At 41.6% G+C, this 14,505-nt stretch overlaps 1 protein-coding gene across 2 annotated transcripts; it reads left to right on the top strand.

Annotated features, from left to right (window-relative positions):
• The first annotated feature begins 7,825 nt into the window (after positions 1 to 7,825).
• Positions 7,826 to 13,976, top strand: klhl22 (kelch-like family member 22). 2 transcript variants are annotated; one of them, XM_061278988.1, is made up of 8 exons: positions 7,826 to 8,094; positions 8,231 to 8,552; positions 9,627 to 9,792; positions 9,905 to 10,216; positions 10,552 to 10,961; positions 11,281 to 11,473; positions 11,583 to 11,816; positions 12,314 to 13,976. In XM_061278988.1, the coding sequence occupies exons 2-8, from the start codon at positions 8,296 to 8,298 to the stop codon at positions 12,653 to 12,655; spliced, it is 1,914 nt and encodes a 637-aa protein (XP_061134972.1). In that variant the 5' UTR covers positions 7,826 to 8,094; positions 8,231 to 8,295; the 3' UTR covers positions 12,656 to 13,976. The 2 variants fall into 2 exon arrangements, with proteins under 2 accessions (XP_061134972.1, XP_061134973.1); XM_061278989.1 differs by lacking the exon at positions 7,826 to 8,094 and having other exon boundaries at positions 8,148 to 8,552.
• Positions 13,977 to 14,505: the final 529 nt, after the last annotated feature.

Raw genomic sequence — 14,505 nt, 5'->3', positions numbered from 1 at the left:
AAAATAAATCAAATCTGAGTGATAAATCATTTTTATTTCTAAAAATGTTACAATCCATTTCCATTGTCGCAGACCACCTCCAATGCCACCACGGACCACTGGAGAGTCGCGGACCACCGTTTGACAACCTCTGCTTTAAAATACAAATTTGAACCTCAGAACTGTGATGCAGAAGTTCTATCTACAAGGCCACTGTGTTTCTTTACCTAATAACCGTTCTATAATGGAGAAATCATAATATCTAGTCAGCCACTATCTCACCATCCCTAATGCACTAGTCATCACTACTAGAATATTTTTTTTTTTCTTGGATGTTTTGCTTTGCACATTAGATTAAGAACTGCTGTGCGTTCATTCTGAGAGGGCCTTCACATTTTTGCTTGTCATTTATCAGTGAAAAATGTCTTGTAATTGGCCTCTGGCAGGTTACACAGAAAAACGGGATGTTCTATTCTTCGTCCAAACATCATTTCAATTACAATGGGTGTCTAGCTTCCACTGATGGTAACACCTCATTTTATTTCCGACTTCTTTTTCCAACAATTCTTTTTGAGCAACAGATTGTTAACTGCCTCTTCACACTGTCCCCGCACATGGCTATCTCAAATGGAGGCTGTTGACGAGCACAGTCTTAGCTGTTTGCTGGCAAGAGAGAACAGTGAAACAACCGCCAGCATCTCCGTAGGTGTCCACTTAACACTGAGACATGGGTGACAGGCCACTCAAGAACCATTGTTAGACTTGAGGGAGAAAAGCTTGGAAATGACATCCCCCTAATGAGCATCTTTCTACAACCTTCAGTTCTCTTCCCCTCTCTTTTTTTTTTTTCTCCTCCCATCTTGATTGAAGAAGCAATCCTTTCCCCATTGGAGTCTCATGTCTCGGGTGACATGAAATGGTTCGCCAACAAAGTTGTGTGACAGGTTGATGAGCGGAAAGTTGTCCCAGCTTAAAAAGGGAAGACAGATAAGCTTTTGTATTCTGGGGAGGAGGAATGTGTCTTATGGTTAGTAAAACAAACATTCCGGGAGCTCATGGAGAACAAGGATAGATAACATGGACAAATATTTACAATATAATAGGTCAAAGATTATTAACATTTATTTGATAGCACACTCCCTTATTCGCTTGACTCAACTGTTTAGACATCCCTCCCTGTCTCCGCTTACATAAAACATCATATTGGTTTAAATGAGACAAATGGCCTTATTTGGATTCCAAGGGAGACATACATAAAAAAGCCAAGATTTACACAAAGGTGCCATTTTTTTTAAAGGTTGAATGTGTCACAGACCATATAATCCAAGGTAACATTACTTGAGTGTGACTTGCTAGATCTAGCGCATCACATCATTTTGGGTAAGGCATAACACGTTTTGTTCCAATGTTAATTTGTCTTTTTGTTAAACCAATAAATGAGTCACTGCAGTCTTTGTATGGCTTGTGTCTTAAATCAACTGCGTTTCAACAGAGAAGTATGCATTTAAAGCTCCATCTATGAGTGAGGTTGCAGATGGCAAAGGTGTTATCACATTATTGCATGAGTCATAACTGTAAAATGTCAGCATGGCTATACAGCAGTGCTTTCCAACCAGGGTGCTGAGGCACATTTGTATGCTGTGATCATCAAGCATGATATGGGAAATTATCCCGTCTCACTTCATTTGTCCGAAAATTATTATTCATTACTTGGAAATATCTTTGTTCAACTATCTGTGCCAACAACGTATCAGGACAGGTAGAACAACAACATGCTTGTCCGTTAGATGGCAGAAGGTAGAATAAAGCTATACGTGTATTCGCCTACTGCCATTACATCCAACAGAAAAGGTCAGGATTCCCTGTGAGTGATACCATCTTTTTTATTCCAATTAGACGAGCTCAGACTTCAGACTTAAAATAGGTGCCTCGGCTCATTGATAGTCAGGAAACACCGCTGCACGGAGCGATTCTATTTCTACAACACTAGGCGAGCATCATGCGCATGACCCAGTTATTTGTTTTGAACTTGCATCACACGACGTTGCGATGATATGAAGAAAAAAAGTTTGTTTACATCCTCAAAAGTCTTAAAAATCAGTTTTTACACATAAAGGAAAAGCGTTAGAATAAAGCTCAGTATTAAAAACTGATGAGGATTTGAGAAAGAGTTTGACATTTTGATACATTTGCATTTTGATTTATTTTAGCACTTGACTAAAATCACACTAAATAACAGACAAGATTTTGGTCAGTGTGTACATTCACTTATTAGACATTCAATTATCTCATTAGTTTTCTTCAGTATCAAGTTATTCAAACATTTAGTAACACTCCTTGCTCAGTCAGCTCATTTTAAACACAAAAATGATAGATCAACAGTGTCCAGAAAAGCGCTCCATAAATCTAATGCATGACTCAAATTCAAGGAGCAGCGCTCCGTCTGCTGCACCACCTACAGTTTTACACTCCTGCAAAGTACATCTTCGCCACCATCATTAACAGAATTGTTAAATCCAACACCTCTCTGATATGAAATTGAACATTATTACCCGTGTAAAGGCAGACAACTTGATACAGCTCTTATATTGGATATGCTCAAACATAACAGAAAACAGCATAGGTACAGTATTAAAATGTGTCACTATGAGCGTTTAAGTGGGGCACAATCCATTCTTCCTATTGAGTCAAATAAGAAAGAGGAGAGGAAAATAACATTGATTATGGAGCTCAATATTTCTCTGAGTACCACTCAAGCGACGGAGTTTTGTGTGCACACGCCACTCGATTGAGTGGAGCACAATCTTATCCTGCGCCTTATTACAGCCCTTTTCATGAGGAAGGTTGAAGTGATCCTTGACACCATCACTGAAGTCGTTTAAGTCCCCGGAGGCTTTATATAACCTCGGCCAAGAACAAATGCCAAAATGCTACAGGTAATCGACGATGACAAACAACCCAGATCAGTCGCCGAGGTCACGTCTGAGACACAGCTCACCCGATTGGTACTCTACTTCGACGTGAACCCAGTGGTAAATAAAGGAAAATAAAAGCCACAACATATCGATTTTGCCCTTGAAAGTTTACTTTTAAAAGTTTCTTTTTACACTTGGATACTAAGTTAAAGTAGGTTTAAAACTAGAAGGCGCTGTATAAAATGATATACACTGTGTGTGTGCGTGTGTGTGTGTGCAAATATGCGAGAGAGAAAAAGCTTCACCCTGGGATGAATACATTTGGGCTCCACTGTAGCTGATTTTGCAAGATGATGTTAAACAGACTTTTCATTTGATTAAAGTCCATAAAATTGATCAGAATAGTTCTAGACGAAAAATCTTCTAAAACAATGGACAGATTTGTCTAGTTGTGATCGATTCAATGCCTTCAGAACGAAATGACTTGGAAGAATGATAATCAGACGATTATTCGTAATTGGAAATAACAACAAATAAAGCATTAATATTCGGGACTTCTATAACTGCGATATTTAAAAACGAGCACAATTAAAGGCAGCATTTTCATAGCACTCTTGTTTTGAATTTGATTTCCTGTCCACTGATTGTCGGAACCCTGTCTCAAATAAATAGTAACACATTTTGCCAAGAAGCCATCCGACCAATCCATTTCCTTGGCATACTGCCAATTTTTCACATGAATCAGATAATTTGATAGTCATTCAGACAATATTATCAGAGAACAGAGGACAATATTGTGAACAATCAACGTGCTAATGAGCGCTTGGTTTTTTTTCTTTCCTTTTTTCTAAACAAATCCAATTTCTGTGTGTAGCACCTCATTAATGGACCACATGCAATAGCGTTGAATCTCTGAGTCAAGCACAATACTAACACTTAATTTCTCCATTTTGTTCTTCCTTAATGTTTCCAAACCACTATCCACTTGGAAATACACTCTTTCTTATGGACCATTAGGTCGAGTAAGAAATAAAAACAAACAAAAAAAAAATGAGAATACAACTTTGGTGCATGGTGCTGAGCATATGTATTGTTATGCCATTAACAGAAGATGGAGACGAGATGTGGCTTGTTAAAACAGCTGAATGAACAGATTGAAGGGGAGATTCATTACGGTGTCCATTGAACCTGATCACCCAATTTAATTTATATAAATAGTCTGCATATGAATCCTGCCGCAAACATATTCTAAACGCTCCTTACATCTGCATAATGGACCCACAGATGTTTTTTTGTGGTTGTTTATTTTGTGACTGTCACTCCTTTAATAGTGTATCTGCCTATCTGTTATCCTCTCTCTCTCTCTCTCTCTCTCTCTCTCTCTCTCTCTCTCTCTCTCTCTCTCTCTCTCTCTCTCTCTCTCTCTCTCTCTCTCTCTCTCTCTCTCTCTGTCTCTCTCTCTCTCTTTCTCCATCTCTCTCTCTCTCTGTCCATCTGTCCATCAGTCCATCAGTCCATCTGTCCATCTGTCCATCTGTCCATCTGTCCATCTGTCCATCCATCGTCCATCTGTCTATCCTTCCATCCGTCCATCCATCCATCATCCATCCATCCATCCATCCATCCATCCATCCATCCATCCATCCATCCATCTTTCATCCACCATCCATCCATCCATCCATCCATCCATCCATCCATCCATCCATCCAAGCCACTCGGGAAATGCAGCACGTTCTGCACAACCAGCTGCATGTTAATTAGTAATTTCATGTTAAACCAGACGGGGATATAAAGTTGCTTCTGTTGCCTGGGATATTCTGTGACGATGCGGGGACAAGTTGGCCATGACATAGGCCCACCTTCCCCCTTTTGAGAACAGCTGTACACGGTCCGCGCAAGCTATCTGCCGCTGCAGTGTCTGCGTGACGTCTTGTGTAATAGTTCTTACTGGTCCACACGTGTGGGCCCCATGTGACGTCAATCTGACAATCCGCCACTTTGTTTCCCGTGTCTCGTAAGAAGCATCGTGTCACCCAAGATAAAATATACATCATGGATTCCATGCACAGATGCCGCAGACTTTCATTTTAAATGCCCAATGTACTGGCCCACCAACCATAATAGCCATCATGTCAAAATACTGGATTTTGCAGGAAAGCAAATTTCTTATTGTGTCTGAGCGGTCGTTTTTGAACCTTCATTACACGTTCACACATTGTCTCTTTAATTGATTTTCCATCTAAATGTGTCAGTCCTAAAATGACTGATGGTCCACCCAAACTGACCTTGCCTCTCATCTCAATTCAGAAGAGGAAAGGCTCTTTCATTTTTTAGCCATATATATTTCTCAGGTGAAATTTGCAACAAAATTATTAGCTGGCAACCAAGTCAGGGTGTCCCTCACCTTCTGCCCAGAGACTGCTCCAGTAGATATCAATCTGAAATCCAAATCCCGTAGAAGTACTACACATGAGCCCCATTATTTGTCAGTGAAGTGCGGGATTAAATGTCACCCCGCAGCAAGCAGACAACAGACAGCATAAACAGCAGAGCAAGTTGCCACAGGTCATTGGCATGGAGGAAAATGGATAGCTGGGGTCTTAAATACAGAACGGCAACAGCAAAATTGCACCTGCCAGGAATGCACCGTAGAAACTTTACAACCTCCCATTCACCCTACAAATCATGGTGAGAGGAGTAGGAAAGGCCAACATGATATATTCCCTCTATTCCCGTTTAGAAAAAGGTAAAAGTTTAGAAATGCAATCTGCTAACGGTGTCAAAAATAGGTAAGCATCTGAAGACTACAAATGGATAGGCTTTTAGTAAAAGTCGTCAATTTAGAGTCAATGTTTATATGTTGGGATCAAAATCTTTTGGGCCATATAAAAAAAATGACAGGAAGTAGATGTGGAAAGCACTTGGGATAAAAATGAATGGCAGCATTGGAGTTTTGTTGTCCCCAAAGAATTAGTGGTGAAGTTGTTTTCCTTTGCTCTTCAACGTGAACTTGTAGTTATACAACTGATGTGTTGGTATACAGCACAACAAACACACCCAACGCAGACAACATAACGGACACTCGTTTAAACCTTTGAGAAGCATTTTTTAATTACTAATGGTTGGAATGAAAGTATTGGAGATAACATCAAATAATTGTTAAGTTTTATTAAATCATGTAGACACAAGTAACTACTTCCAAAGCTTTTTAATTTGCATTGTTTTTATGAGTTTATAGTTTTAGTTTTTAAAGAGAATGATTTAAAACACCTATTTTAACAATAAGCAGCATTAGGCAGAGACAAATCTATTTTATCTGTGTCAAGATCCATTCCAAATCTCATCAAACTCCTTTTGACACAAGACTCAGCAACTTCTCATATAGAATTTACTAATTCCATAAAAAGAAACTCATGGTTGACATACAACCTCGTTGGCTGAGGGAATAAGATGCGTACTTCGTACACACGCTCCAGACAAGTAACATTTTACTCAGTTCACAGTAAGCATCATTACATATATATCAGATTGTAATCATATCAGATTTTTAGGTCAAATGTCTTCACTATCTCCGTTTTTGACAAGCCATCGCCATCCTAAATCTGTAGAGCAGATGGACTGATAATTAACCGTGTGTGTCTGCAGTCTTCTGTTTCTCATTTGTTCAACTCCCATATTATGCCCTGGCACAGATTTCTCCTGATGAGAGAAGATGGAATTTTCTCCTCTTAATGATGGCCAAGCCCAATCTTTATTGGCTTCCAAAAAGGTCAATTGAAATGGCATGATCTGCCACACGGGAATCATCAGCATATTCTTTATCGTGCACTTGTGTAAGAAGCAGTATGTCCTTCCATCTGATTTCTGTATTGATGGGATTAAGGTAAATTTCAAAGTACAAACCGGACTGGTCACCATGTAATTGCATTGGACTGTAAATGGACAGAGCAACAATTGAATCTACCACAGTATATAAACCTGTACACTACATGTACTGTTTTGGAATGATTTTATGTACGTCACTTAGGCTAGACATAGGCTATAGGGATTAACCCTGTTCAAGTCGGATTGAGTTGACCCACATATAACATATTTCTGATCAATTTTCTATTTTATTGTACAGGGAATAATGAGAAAAGGTCCAAAGGATAGTCGTCTGGATTGTCGTGTTGTGGTGGACCCCAGGACCAGGCCTCTCACCCAGCAGGCCTGCAGTTAGGGGGGTGCGGGGGGTGATATGTTTGTCCTTTGTTACATCATCTTGTCTTTGTTGCTCTCTCAGTTTTTGGTAGTCAGGCATGGAATAAAGACATGTTCAAAATAAAGACTTGTGCTACAGTAACACAAATTTGGTAATTTTGTACAGATGAAATAGAAGGATATAGATCCAACCTCAGTTTCCCTTCACTGCACTGCACACAGTAAATTACATGGCAAGTGTTTTAAATTAATGATGATGAAGAGAGAATACAAATAGGACAAACCCAAATGATTGTGTAATAAATGCGATGTCACCTTCATAGCCATTTTCTTCCTTTTTGTACTCAAAGCGCTTCACACTGCTTCCTCATACATCTTCAGTGTTTTGCTCAACAACACTTCGAGATGGAAACAATGGTTGGGGGATCGAACCCACCATCTCTGGGTTGGGAGACAACCACGACCCACTGAACCCGTCCGGCACCCATTGAATAGTCAAGAGCCCCCTCTAGTGTTTGGAAATAGTAATTGCCGGAAATGCACGTAGATTTATTCGATAAGTGTAGTTGTGTGAAACAGTCAAGAATACAAAACGAATAAATATGTGATGTGACTGCTAATTATTTCTACAAAATCTTCAAATATTTTGACATTGCTTGAGCTACGTTTTTTGCACGTTTCTGATAGGCTCATATGAGCAAATGGACGGGCGAATAAAATATGCGTAACCAATGGGACATCAGATCAACACAGTAGCGCCTCAAAGTAAACAGATCAGCAAACGTCAAAACCCACAAAAATAACTATATAATCCTAAATTGTACAAAAAAAACTGCGTGCTTTAATATTGCGACTTTGTGTTTATTGCTGTCGTTCTTTTATTGGCAAACGTTTATGTCGACCTTCAAGTAGTGAGGTTTTAAGCGTTCTCTCGTTAGCTTGCTAGCAATGTTTACCTAATCAATGATGACCTTAGGTTACATCTGACCGTCGATTCGAGGTAAATGCATGCACTTGAATTTGAACATTTTATTTGAATATTCTGTGACTGCCGCGACTGGTTAACTGTAACCACCCTGACAGCAGCCTCTACTCCTCCTCCTCCTCTTCCTGTTGTTGTTGTTTTTCCGGAGAAGTAGTTTGTTCAACGACTTCATACTGGAAGTCTTCTAGATAATGCTAGCGCCAGACATCTAAGGCGATGAAGCCTGAACAACACAATCCTGCGATGGCTGACAACGCACAGCTGAGTCTGGTGGGCGGTTTGGTCACCGGCGGCTCCTCAGCCGGTGGCCGCGGTCGTCAGACGTTCAGAAGTTCGGCCCATTCCCAAAGCCTGCTGGACAGCCTGCTGGGGCTTAGGCAAGCTGGCATCCTGTCGGACGTGGTGCTTCTGGTGGAGGGTCGAGCACTCCACGGCCACCGCGTGCTTCTCGCTGCTGCTTGCGATTATTTTAGGTAAATAAAATGTCTGTTTTGTCAAAGTGCAAACGCGATGTGCAATTATGATGCTGCTTCCAATAACACCAAGCAGTGCGTAGTCATTCAGCTGTAAAGGCAACTACTAAAAGGCGATATTAATATGACACTTCCAGGAACCTAATCGCAATTAACATTCCGTCAGGCGCATCGCATTTGCTGTCCTGCAACTCCCCATTCCTCTGTCACATTATGAGTTGATTTTAGTGTGAGATCAATAGTTGTCCTTCCTGTCATGTGTTTTTGTACACTAAGTGTGTGTCTGTGTGATAACTACCCAGTTGTCATATAATCAACCTGTTCTAGACTTTAGGTTTAGGGAATGTAAAGAAGCCTTTACTGTCAAAACCAACCAAGACAGCAAATAAGCAAGGTTATCTGTAATTATGTAACTGAATACTGAGATTAATTACACATAGCTAGGGGTGGCGGCGGCTCGGTGACGCACTGGGTAGCACGTCCGCCTCACAGTTAGAAGGGTCCGGCCCTCCCTGTGTGGAGTTTGCATGTTCTCCCCGGGCCCGCGTGGGTTTTCTCCGGGCACTCCGGTTTCCTCCCACATCCCAAAAACATGCTTGGTAGGGCTGATTGAAGACTCCAAATTGTCCCTAAGTATGAGTGCGAGTGCAAATGGTTGTTTGTCTCTGTGTGCCCTGCGATTGGCTGGCAACCGGTTCAGGGTGTCCCCCGCCTACTGCCCGATGATGGCTGGGATAGGCTCCAGCACGCCCGCGACCCCCGTGGGGACTAAGCGGTTCAGAAAATGGATGGATGGATAGCTAGGGGTGCACCCAAAACTTGAAGTTTGTGGATGACAGCGGAAGTGGATCAGGGACAACGATAAGTCAAAGTACAGAGAGGAGGTACATCCAGTGGACAGGTGCAAAAAAAAATAAAAAATCTTTGCATCAATGTGAAGAAACCCAAGGAAGTAATGATGGATGGTACAGTGGTGTGATAGCTGATTGGCATGTTTGACAGATCAAATGTTCCAAGTGATCATTGACATCTCCCTGTTCAGCCCAACACTTTTCTTATTAATGTTTTCCTCAGAGGGATGTTCACTGGAGGCCTTCGCGAGATGCAGCAGAATGAGATCCCAATCCACGGAGTGTCTTATTTGGGCATGAACAAAATACTGGACTACATCTACACTTCAAAGATAGAGCTAGACCTGGACTGTGTGCAGGAAGTCCTAATAGCGGCCACATTGGTGCAGGTGTGGTTTCTTTCCTTTTCATGATACACAGCACTGATAAATCAAAGACACCCCCAAAGATGAACATCCACAATTTATGTCATTTGGTATTTTTCCCACCCATGTCTTTCAGCTTGAGGATGTCATAAGCTTTTGCTGTGAGTTCCTCTTCTCCTGGCTGGACGAGAGCAACTTATTGGAGATGCATCACCTCGCCGATCTCTACGGATTGCGGCAACTCAATGCCAGAGTCCACGCCCACATCCTGAGCAACCTGCAGGCTTTGTCCCGCACAGACGTCTACCGGCGACTCCCCCAAGAAGAAGTCTTCCAAGTTCTAAGCAGTGATGAGCTGGATGTGCAAAGTGAGAATGAGGTGTACGAGGCAGCGCTTCACTATCACTACAGTCCTGAGCAGGTGGAGAGTGACCAGGTGTACTTGCAGGTCAGTCTGGTGTGTCCATGTTCTTTTCCTGGCAAGCGTCTAAAGCAAACAGCATGTATGTTAACACAGGTCAAGAGCTAAAGTTTAATCAGAGATGGGATAGGCTCCAGCAGTTCAGAACAAGCATCATCAGATCATCATAAGGTTGAGTTATAAAAGCAATACCAATGTTATCATGCACTGTAATTTATAGCTATGTATTAGGGTTAGTTGCTGTCATTATCATATTATTAGTATGCAAACTTGATGTGCTGTAGAAAAAGGGCCGATTTGTAAAAATGTGTTGACCAGTGTTCACTGCGTGTCTAAATGTTGCTCATTTTGCCGTACTGCAGGACAATCTCAAGATGCTTGATGCTGTGCGCTTCTGCCTAATGGAGAAGCAAGTGCTGCAGAGGTTGCACGATAAACTGGATCAGTGCCCGCTAAAGGAATCCGTGTCTGCTGCCCTGCATTACCATGAGCAGGAGATGTGGCAGCCTGTCCTTCAGAGTCCTCTCACACAGCCTCGTTCCACCTTCTACTGTATTTTGGCCTTCGGGGGGATGTTCGCTTCCCCCTCTCATACGGACAACGAGCACCTGTTCCACGTGTTCCACCCTAGCTGGAAGGAGTGGAGGGCTCTTAATTCAGTGAACACTCCCCGGATGTCCAACCAGGGAATTGCTGTGCTCAACAACTTTGTGTATCTTATCGGTGGAGACAGGAACAGCAGTGGATTTCGTGCAGAGACTCGATGCTGGAGGTGAGGGCAACATTTTGGCTTCAGAAAGGGGTCTCTATTATTTGTACATGCAATTTCATGTTCATATGAAATGCAAGGAAAAATAATGACTTAAATACAACTCAAATCAAGCATTAAAAAAACAAAATAACCGAGCAATTTACCGCTTTTTCGTTTCCAACCTCGGTGTACGTAAATTGTCAGAATATTTTTGACGTAGTCAAAATGGTCATTAAATTACTTGTGGAATCTGGAATCTATGATGAATGCTTTTGTTGAGGTCAATCCACTCGCATTATTTCTGAAGTCCTAATAATCTGCTCCCGTCCCCATTCTCTAGATACGACCCTCGTCACAACAGTTGGTGCTCCATCCAACCTTTGCAGCATCAGCACGCGGACCACTGCGTTTGTGTGGTGGACGGGCATATTTACGCTATCGGAGGTCGCGACTACAGCAAGGAGTTGTCCTCAGTGGAGCGCTATGACCCGCACGCTAACACCTGGGAGTTTGTGTCCCCTCTCATTAGAGAGGTAAGAGCTGTAACTCCACCTGCGTGCACACGAGGGCGCCACTTACTCACCACTCCTATTTTAAGAACTTTACCCAAACCTTGTCTTAATAGCTCAATCTTAATTGTAGGTTTACGCCCATGCCGGAGCGGTGCTAGATGGCAAGATTTACATCACTTGTGGACGCAGAGAGCGGGCGTACCTAAGCGAGACCTCCTGTTACGACCCGGTAGCCGACCACTGGACGGCATGTGCAGACGGGCCAGCAGGGCGAGCGTGGCACGGCATGGCTGCTGTAAACAGACGCCTCTATGTCATTGGTGGAAGTAATGACGAGCATGGCTACCGGCGGGATGTCTTACAGGTACAATAACTTGTGTGGCTTTTCTCTGTGTACTCGCCCAAAAACATGCAAGCTAGGTTTGGTTAAGCAAACATACTAAGCTGTGAATGTCAAGTGTGAATGGGTGTTTGTCTACATGTGCTCTGCAACTGGCTTGCAATCCGCTACCTAATTGTCACTGTTCAATTGCTTCCCAGTATTATATTTTTGTATTGTACTTATATTAAACCTATTGGAAAAATCATTGAGACATACGTATCTAAAAAACTGAATATTTTATCAAATTTCTGGAAGAAAAAATGAATCCTACAGGACTCTTGATAATGAATTGGACATTAAAAATAAAACGAACAATTTTACAAATCTAAAAAGACGGCCATCTCACCCTCTTAACCATCGAAAATTGAGAGTAAAGTATTGAAATGATGGCTTTGTAGGTTAATTTTTTTTTTACATTTAATAAATTCCTCTGATTTTTATACATTTTACCATAAATACTGCATCTTGTATTTTTTCAGACGGCGTGCTTTGATCCCTCAGACAACTCATGGACTTTACTGACCCCACTCCCTGCTGGCCATGGGGAACCCGGCATGGCAGTATTGGACGGTCGCATCCACGTAGTGGGAGGACGCTCCCACAACAAAGGCAACCGAATGAAATACGTTCACGTGTTCAACACCGACACAGGCGAGTGGGAGAGCGACGCTCCCATGAAGGAGCGCGTCTCGGGCCTGGCCGCCTGCGTGGCGCTCATGCCACCAGCTGTGATGGCACTCGCCAAGAGCTTGGAGCAGCACATCAAGTTATTGTGGGGAGATGACTTTTCCAGCTCACACACAAGCACGGATGAAGACTAATGGTTAATGAGCGCGAGACTTGAAGGTACCTTTTGTCATGTATATCTAAGTATTTGTGGCAGCATTACATCCTGCTAGCTGCCCTTTCTTATTAGTGCCTCTGAATTGAATGTGTGCATTAAACTTTATTTCCCCGATTAGCGATGGGCATAAGGGTGGATTCTTTGAATTCCATTTTCTATACCACGGTGCACTGAAGCCTATCCCAGCTTACTTTGGGTTAGATATACCTACAAGTGGCTCTTTGATACACTAGACAATATCGGACTGTGCATTTGGTACTTGGGTCTTCAGTGGGGACTTACTTACCCAACTTAATGCTACTGGAGAGGCTGGTTTCGAAACGTATTGGGCAGACTGCTACAGTATATTGGGACTTGAGTGTAACAAGTCCCATTTTTAATATAGACTGCCTTGTTGTTTTTTTATTTAGCTCACTGGGTTTTCATAAGATTCATAAGTAACAATAATAATAATAATAATGAAGAATGCTGAATGCTGATAGGACAAATCTGCTGTGACATTTCATAAGCATTCTAAATTGATGGCAGAGTAAGCTAACGTATGACCTGTCTCTCTGTCTTTATGCAGTTAGTTTTTACTCCTAATGACTATGCAATATGAGCAGAAAGCAGCTGACTACCATTTAAATAGCATAATTTTCCGTCTATTGTCCCCACTTGAAAAGAAGCTGCACCTGCTATATTTTAAAAAGGAACAAAACAGATTGGTCAAGGAACAACAAAACTGCCATACATCAAAACAAACATTTCTTACCCGATTTTGCATAAAAGTGGGCTCCCTAGACAGCAAAATGCACGTTAAACGGTCGTCTGGATCGCAATGAGATTTCAGTGGCTGTCTCGTGCGTTGATTTATAATGGAATCATGAGTTCAGCAAGATAAAAATCTGAACATCAGAAAAGTGATCTTCTTCTTGTTTTTGTGATGAAAACCAAATCACGAATGTTACTACTGTGACTTGTGTGTTCCTTCTCTTTAGTATGACTTATTATGCACATTATGTCGTGATGGAACCCACAAAGAACTATCTAGATAACCACACAAACCGAGCCTATTTTGTTCTTTTAATTAGTTTGCTTGTTTGATACCTCACGTTTATTTAAATGATCCAGATGAGCTAAAAAAAACAAGTTGCACAATGTTCATTCTTTTTTCTGCATGGCTTTGCATTCTTTGTGATGCTCAAAATGTTATTAAACATTTTTTCTCTTCCATGTAACAGGTTAAGCCTGTCACCCAAGATATGCAAATGTATTTCTGTGGATAAGAAAGAATAAACAATAATATATGCCTTTTACTATGCTTCTGTCCAGTTATGCAACAAAAAATTCCCATTAACAACTATTCGTAGCAAAATATTTTTTGCTCACCATTAAAGATCTTCTAGGACAGGGTTCAGCAACCCAAAATGTTCAAAGAGCCATATTGGCCCCCCAAATAACATACCTGTCTGGAGCCGCAAAAATCTAAAAGCCTTTTATAATGCAACATAGACTGTCAATACGTAAGTTGTATGCCTACTATTAAAATAATTATATAAAAATAATGGTATCAATTTGATCCTTCACGTCTAACAGTCCCAAAATCCAAACTCAGATCATTCGGTGACAGAGCCTTCTCCTGCACATCACCCGCGCTATACAAATTGAATAAATTATTATTATTATTATCATTTCTTCTGGCGGCCCTTTAGAGTTCACGTACGTGCATAGCAGAGACGTCACACGACTCATCCATCACAGGCAATTGAGAAAAAGCTGGAGCTGAAGCAGCTGGATTTCTACAGGTGGACTGAGACTTTTGGGACTGCAATCGTCTTACTGCTT

Source organism: Syngnathus typhle, linkage group LG5 (assembly GCF_033458585.1).
Source record: "Syngnathus typhle isolate RoL2023-S1 ecotype Sweden linkage group LG5, RoL_Styp_1.0, whole genome shotgun sequence".
Lineage (NCBI taxonomy): Eukaryota > Metazoa > Chordata > Actinopteri > Syngnathiformes > Syngnathidae > Syngnathus > Syngnathus typhle.
The sequence above is the reverse complement of the archived record's forward strand: the minus strand, read 5'-3'. Positions and strand labels throughout refer to the sequence as shown.